Source organism: Mastacembelus armatus, chromosome 15 (genome assembly GCF_900324485.2).
Source record: "Mastacembelus armatus chromosome 15, fMasArm1.2, whole genome shotgun sequence".
NCBI classification, from domain to species: domain Eukaryota; kingdom Metazoa; phylum Chordata; class Actinopteri; order Synbranchiformes; family Mastacembelidae; genus Mastacembelus; species Mastacembelus armatus.
The window spans coordinates 24,039,889-24,047,804 of NC_046647.1; the positions used below are offsets into that span (position 1 = coordinate 24,039,889).

The 7,916-nt window shown below is 37.6% G+C and overlaps 1 protein-coding gene across 7 annotated transcripts in view; it reads left to right on the top strand.

Annotated features, from left to right (window-relative positions):
• The window catches only part of itsn1 (intersectin 1 (SH3 domain protein)), a 39,941-nt gene extending 32,368 nt beyond the window's left edge, over window positions 1–7,573 (top strand). For 6 of the 7 annotated variants that reach the window (XM_026309959.1, XM_026309960.2, XM_026309956.2 and 3 more), the window contains 12 exons: window positions 68–149; window positions 384–482; window positions 593–676; window positions 1,265–1,348; window positions 1,993–2,124; window positions 2,223–2,303; window positions 2,773–2,894; window positions 3,142–3,224; window positions 3,338–3,421; window positions 3,888–3,952; window positions 4,340–4,448; window positions 4,553–4,701. In XM_026309959.1, coding sequence (XP_026165744.1) covers window positions 68–149; window positions 384–482; window positions 593–676; window positions 1,265–1,348; window positions 1,993–2,124; window positions 2,223–2,303; window positions 2,773–2,894; window positions 3,142–3,224; window positions 3,338–3,421; window positions 3,888–3,952; window positions 4,340–4,448; window positions 4,553–4,701 — 1,174 coding nt within the window. Of the gene's footprint in view, window positions 1–67; window positions 150–383; window positions 483–592; window positions 677–1,264; window positions 1,349–1,992; window positions 2,125–2,222; window positions 2,304–2,772; window positions 2,895–3,141; window positions 3,225–3,337; window positions 3,422–3,887; window positions 3,953–4,339; window positions 4,449–4,552 lie in introns of all 7 variants that reach the window. The other variant, XM_026309954.2, reaches the window with a different exon arrangement.
• Window positions 7,574–7,916: the final 343 nt, after the last annotated feature.

Sequence of the window (7,916 nt, forward strand, 5' to 3'; positions counted from 1 at the left end):
TATTTGGGAATTTACTGATGTAAAAGTTACTAAAATTTTTTGGTTCTTTGATTAAATGTGGGTTCAGGTTCTGTTCGTGTCAGCTGAACGGAGCCACGCTGATTCAACAGAAAACGGATGACAACCCTGAGATCAAAGATTTCCTTAAGGTATGAAACTTTCAATACACACACACACTTTATACTTAGCTATTTAGCATTTAGTTTGAGTAATTCAGAGGAAGAATAGAGAGATGTTAAATTTTGCTGAAAGACTTCACAGAAGCGTCAGGTTTAGAGTTAATGCTGACAAATATTTTGTAGCTCTGATTTTTATCATATAAGGTGAAATATTTTAATCTGGTCGGGTTGCAGCTTTTGTAATGACTTCTCTGTGTGTGGCAGAGGTTAGCCATGGATCCCAGGTGTAAAGGAATGCCCCTGTCCAGTTTCCTGCTCAAACCTATGCAGAGAGTCACGCGTTACCCACTCATTATCAAGAACGTATGTATAATACTCAAATCACAGCCACTGTATGTGGACTTCAAGACATTTTACTCTTGACGTTTCTAGTTTACGTTGGAATCTTATTTTTCTGTCATTGTTAACTTTAGATCTTAGAAAATACTCCAGAGTCACATCCAGACAACAGCCATCTGAAGGCTGCTCTGGAGAAAGCAGAGGAGCTGTGTTCACAGGTAATACACCTGACAGAACCAAAGACCATAGAATTCCCAAATCATGTTTTTTTTTCGTTTTTTTCCTATACTGACCAAGTCATTTACTCATTTTATGCTCCTCAAAACCATATTTAATGTCTATAGTCACTTTGGTTGCTACCATTAATCTTACACACAGCAAAATTTTAGACTGTAATCCAATTTGTTAATTGCATGAAAGAATGAAAATATGTTGTTAGCTGCTTTTACACAGTCTCTACAGGGCTGAAATTACATTTAAGACTTTTAATCCTAACCTTAGTAATCCAACACAGTTTAATATCTGTTCCTTGTGGTCACATTTTTATTAGCTCCCTGCAGCATATATCAACCGTTCCTAAAGATATAATTCAGTTATCATGACCTGGATAAACAGAAGAAAACATAATTCATTAAGTTAATGAGTTGATGGTTTTCTTAGTTCACGACAGCCCCAGAGTTTATAGGTGTAACATGAAAGCTTGATAGTTTGTTTTAGAGTATTTGTTTTTGTTGTCTAACTACCGGCATTGCTGCTGGAATCTGATAGTGTGTGTATTTGGTCTGTGTATGTTTGTGTGTTTTTAGGTGAATGAGGGCGTCAGGGAGAAGGAGAACTCAGATAGACTGGAGTGGATTCAGGCTCACGTCCAGTGTGAGGGCCTGTCTGAGGTAACTGTAACACACACACTCAAACACACACAACACACAAACCTATTTCTATCTTTATTAGGACTCTCATAGACATGACTTTCATAGACACTTCCCCTAACCCTTGCAACTAAATGCCTAACCTTAACTTAAATCTAATTCTAAGCATAGATATGACTGGTCCTATCTATGACTGGTCCTATCTATGACTGGTCCTATCTATGACTGGTCCTATCTATGACTGGTCCTATTAGGACCAGTCATATCCAAGTACACACACACACACACACACACACAGAAGATTTAAAACCATCCACTGCATCATGACTAGCTGTTTAAAGATAAACACATCTGCAGGGTGAATGTTTATGTATTTGTTATGAAATGTGATGAGAAATGATTATTAACTTAAAAATGATTATTAACTTAATCATGAAAAGTAATGATAAAGATATACACTATATTTTATTTTAAGTTACATCTTAATGTTCTCTTTATTTGATAAATGCAGTGTTTAATAGAACAACAGCAACAAACAGCAACATGTATGTTGGTCAGATAAATTTTCATTTGTAATGGGCATTTATCATTGTGTTTGCCTTTTTTCAGACTGAAAAATGAATTGATCAATAGCAAAATGAATTTTCCTTCTTTTTGTTTTTCAGCAACTGGTGTTCAACTCTGTCACTAACTGTCTGGGTCCCAGGAAGTTCCTCCACAGTGGGAAACTGTTTAAAGCCAAGAGTAGCAAAGAGCTGTATGGGTTCCTGTTCAATGACTTTCTGCTGCTGACACAGGTGAGCCTGCTGCAGTGACTGTGTGTGCTTTTTCTACATAATCCCACGTTCACTAAAAGCTGTTTCTGAATTTTTCGTCCTCTTCATCCCTGCCACAGGTGACCAAACCTCTGGGATCATCTGGCTTGGACAAAGTCTTCTCCTCGAAAACACACCTGCAATACCGCATGTACAAGACGGTGAGAGAGTGCAGACACTCTATACCGCTGTATAAACTGGACACTAATAGAGCTTTCATTTGAGAAGTAAATTTGTTAATTTTAATAGCTCACACAGAGTTAAAATATCAGAATATATTTGTTGAACCACTTGACAACTAATTTTAGTTTGTCTTTAGTTTTTTGTGTTATTGTTACTGTTGTTTTATTTTTTAATGTAGGACAGCTCAGCTTTCAGATTATCTTTCTTATACACTGCTGTCCTCACTCCTCCATATGTAATAACATGGTACGCCTCTGTCACACATTCCCCAGTCTTTGATACCAATAACTCCATGATTTACTTTTACTCTGCGTTGGTTTCATGTTTTTCTTTGCATTGTATTTGAAGCATTTGTTTTTAAATGAAAACCACAGCAAAACTATGTTTCACCAGTTTATTCAAAAAATACTTTAAATCATGGTAGACATGGTTTCTTGTGTCTTTCAGCCAATCTTCTTAAATGAAGTGTTGGTGAAGCTGCCAACTGACCCGTCAGGAGATGAACCTCTGTTCCACATCTCTCACATAGACAGAGTTTACACACTCAGAGCTGAGAGCATCAATGAGCGGTAATACGCATACATGTGTAAATACACACACAGACTGACACATAACATACATTTTACACATTTGTGATACAGCACATTTCCCAATCTGTCACTTAAAATTCTCTCTTATTTTCATTGTTTTGGCCATTGTTCCTATTTATTACAATTGATTTTCTTCACCGTCACTGCTGACAAACACGAGTCGAATAAAAATGAAAAATGTTTGTTCTTCATGGTAAAAGAGTTTGGTTTCTTTGCGTTTATGCAGGACGGCATGGGTTCAGAAAATTAAGGCGGCTTCAGAGCTCTTCATTGAGACAGAGAAAAAGAAGAGAGAGAAGGCTTATCTCGGTATGTCTCCTTTTATTTCCTTCATTCTGAACATTTCAGTAAAGATGTTGACACTGATTTTCAGTGATCTATTCACACTGAAAAGCAGCAACTGATTTCTGCAACTCTGTCAGTTCGTTCTCAGAGGGCTACAGGTATCGGGAGACTGATGGTCAACATTGTGGAGGGAATTGAGCTCAAACCCTGTCGCTCCCATGGTGTGTACACACTCCTTTCACTGGAAACTGAAAAAGAGTTGACTGAGTCATTTAATCATGTACTTTTTACTAAAAAGTATGTGAAATGTCTTTTTTATGTTCCTCCTGAAGCTCTAAAAAGGGCTTATTAGTATCTCTCCCTATTAGCTTTGGACCAGTGATACCTGTTGATTATAAAGGTGAAGGCTAACTAGCATGTTTATTATTTACCATAAAGATACAGCATGTTTTCACAGTGGCACCAAGTTTTTGTTGAGGAATTAGTGTCTGACTTTGTGGCTAACGTACTCAGATTACTAGTAATCGTCATACATATGGTAAAAATACAAAAGTATTGCTTCAAAATGTACTTAAAGTAGTCACTATGCATTGTAGAAGAACGTTTAACATATTGGATTCTAATTATTGATGTATTGTTAATATAGTCATCGTCAGCAGGTACATATCTGTTTGTCTGTATTTCCAGGAAAAAGTAATCCATACTGTGAGGTGACCATGGGTTCACAGTGCCATATTACAAAAACATTACAGGTACAGGAGTATGGGGACTTCATTTATTTAGTATTGATACTTTGTCGATCAGAGATTAAGAGACTTTTGCAAGGGCTTAACTTTAGGAAAAAGTGTTTGAAGGCAACAGTGAAATTCAACAGTGATCCAAGCCAATGCTGCTGTTATGAGTTTTTCTGATTTTCTATTTTGTTTTAAAGTAAAGTGGCAATAAATATACATCAAGTCACTGATATGAACCTAATATCAATATTGCTGATGATAATGTTTTATTATTTAGAAAGGATAAAGATATACAGTATACTCTGAGCTAGTGACATATTTGCTAACTCTCAACTTTGCAGAAATGCAAACCTGTCCGCAGTGTGTGTGTCAGATGGTTCAGGGTGTTGTGTTCTCTCTCTGTAGGACACACTGAATCCTAAGTGGAACTCCAATTGCCAGTTTTTTATAAAGGACCTGGAACAGGATGTCCTCTGTATCACCGTGTTTGAACGAGACCAGTTCTCACCTGATGGTCAGTGATAATCACACACTGGTGTAAAAGATCTTTTTACACTTGTCCCTGCAAGAATTAATACCTTTATTTTGTGTTTTTCACACTTGAATTTCTCCCTCCAGACTTCCTGGGCAGGACAGAGATCCGGTTGGCTGAAATCAAAAAGGACCAGGGCTCTAAAGGACCAATCACAAAGAGGCTGCTGCTACATGAGGTTCCCACTGGAGAGATCGTTGTCAGGCTGGACCTCCAGCTGTTTGAAGAACCATGAAAACAAGACAGAACAAGACTGGACCCAAAAGGAACTAAAAGTTGTGCTCTGGATCCGACGGTTGGTCTGGACTAGACTCGACTGGTCTGGATCAGTCTTAAAAAGCAATGAATTCAGGTCCCCAAAAACAAACTTAGAAGCAATAAATAGTCTTAAATAGTCTAGTCTTTCTTGTTGCCTGCAGTAGCATTAAAGATATCATGAGACCATGACACAATCAATAAGTGAGACTTGATAACAATAAACAGACACATTGCAACCAGCCTTGCTGCTGCATTTGATTATTTATGTGAACTGGCAATGCGAGACTCTTAGTCATCTGATTTGCAAAGGATTAGTAGTACTTCTACATTTACTGTATTCTGGTCTGCTAAAATGATCTCAGTTTTGGTCTCAAGCCAGTTTTCTGAGATATATACTGTACCTAGAACTGCATGTTTGCAGGTTCTGACAAATCGCTCAACCTGTTAAACTTCAAATATATTTCTATTCCAGCCCAGTCCAGTCTACTTCTGGCCTCCTTCAGTCTGGTCCATTTCAGTAGTTAGTCCAGTCTGGTCCAGTTAAATCCAGTCCGGTCCTCGTGGAGATCAGCCGGGTCCCTACTGTTTTCCCTCCCTTTGCTTCAGTCTCACAGACACTCCAGCGACAATCCCAGCCCTCCTTCTCTCTCCCAGCAAATCCAAACCCCTGTGGGTGTGTGTGTTTGTGAGTGTGTGTGTGTGAGAGCGATGGCTGGTGTGAATGACTGTACGAGCGCTAAGGTGGACAAGCTAATTAAAGGTGCAGTTTGGTGTAAATTAATTTTTTACTTTCGATGTCAAGTCTTACAATTCTCTCAAAGTCTTAAAATCAGTCTTCAGGCTGTTAACTTTGAGGTACTATGTGTAAGGGGACATTGACATTTTAAAATTTCCTTCACTGAACACTTGAACATCATCTCAGAAAGTGCTAAATATGTACAGATTTAATGGGAAATGCTGGAGATATAAGAAGACTAAATTTATCCCACTATATGACAAGTGTTCAGTGTAAATAAATTACAGATATGCCAAGATGTCCCTTTCACATGTAATAATGCTGATGGTAATATGTCTGAAGCAGAGACACCATAGGGAAGGTGCAACAGCTAATTTTAACTGAGGTACGGTAGAGAAGAATGCCTGAATGTTTATTTTTGTCACTGAACGCACACGGGGGTCATAGTTTTAGATAGTTTTGTCATACATCTAACCTCTGGTGTTACATTGCTGCTGTGCGGAGCTGTCACAGTGGCCGTCACTATGCAGGGAGGGAAAAACTTGAAAGAATCACAGGGCCCACAGCTGAAAAGGGACCCTTAAACATGCTAGGTACAAAATAAATGTATTTTATGAAAGCAGCATTTTAGGCCATTTCCTCACTTTAGCCCTGAGAACTCTCAGTGTAAAAATATTTACTGTGCTTTGGCACTTCCAGCACTGTTATAACAGACACTGTCACTGATATTACAACAGAGCAGGACACGACTCTACTGACATATGTTACACAGAGGCCATTTCGAATAGTCAAGAGTAGGAAACTTAACCTGGAAAACTGTGATAAAAATACACATTTAAAGAACAAAACTCATGAACAAAACCTTAAACCAACAATATGAATCTGCCTCAGTATATCTTTCCCTCCAAGACCAATAGTTCCATGTAGATATGTCAAAACAGGTCACAAGAATATCATTTATTCTAAGCTGAGCAATTACAGGTGGGCATTGCAGCTTTCAGCCAATGCTACTCAAACATGAGGAAAATGTACTTTTATTGGGGGATGTTTTCAGCTGCAGATTAATCCAGTTTTCATCATTAGTGAGTATTTTTGGCGTCATGCATTAGTATTAGCTACAATAGCTGTGGCAGCTACAGTTTGTTAAAATATTTAATATTATTAAAATGTGACTCCAGTTGTGATATCAAATTGTTCTTATCTGGTTAGAAATGTTTGTATTTTAAAAGTTTATATAATTTTTATTGTAGCTGCTTACTTATGGTGCCTTCACATGCAGTTATGTTAGCTTGATCATGACACAGTGCCAAATGAAAAGTGCACAAGTTGTCATTTGATGTTTTTGTCACCTGTTCTTTGGCTTAAACAAAAAATAACCATTCATTAGTTTTAAACAAACTAAATTGAGTTGTAAGTCAGTGGCTTTTACTTTTGGTTTCTGTTATTACTTGATTGCTTGATGTAAAAAAACACAAACTCAGAGGTTGAACCTACAGCAGCATTAATTTTCCATACAGTTTCCACAACCTGAATGTTCAAAATGGCCAATGCATTGTCCAGTTGGAAAGAAAACAATGTCAGTTTGTTCGCTCATCAGAGTTGTATATATGTTAGTTAGCCAGCCTATTGGCCAGTTAGTAAATTTAGTTAGTCATTTTTAATTTAATGCCACGGTTATATACTGAATTACCTGAGGCAACCCATAGTTACCTTAGTGACCAGCCACTGTCCAATCAGAAGTCAGCAAGGCAGTTGCAGCACCTTGACTGTGGAGGAAGGTGTGAGCGAATGTTTGTTTCCCCAGACTGAAGCTGATGATGAGGATGATAATGAATGATGATGAAGTTGTCTTACATCCATGTCAAACTTTTCTCTACTGTTCTCCAGTACCCCTTGCCCTCTGCTCCCCACACTATACTGAAACTAGCCTAATCCAGTTTGAATCCATTCTTACTGTCTACCTTCCAGGTTGTGTATAATACTACTGCTATCTGAGAGTTAATATATGAGCGATACTGGGGCGATAGAGACAGCCTGCTGTTAACTATCACTGTAGAAGATGATGTACGTTGTTGTCTTTCAATGTTCAGAATAAACTTCAGTTGGACCGCGACTGCATCCGTCAGCTCTATTGATGTCTTTTAGGGTTTTATTACAGAAATATTGGAACACCAGAAAGTATTAATGCTGACATCTAAGACAGATAGCAAACCAAATTGAATCAATTTTAACATTTTTAGTTTAACAATTGTCAGTAACCATTAATATATATGCAATTTTGAAGATACTACGTCTATGCTGACTATATGAAGCTCGTATTAGTCATTGACAGTAACAGGATAATTGTTTATCACAGATTAATTGTTGAATATACAAATTAATTTTAGTTATATATATATATATATAACTGCTAGAATTTGCAGATTCTATCAAGATCTGACAAGGATATCTGCTCT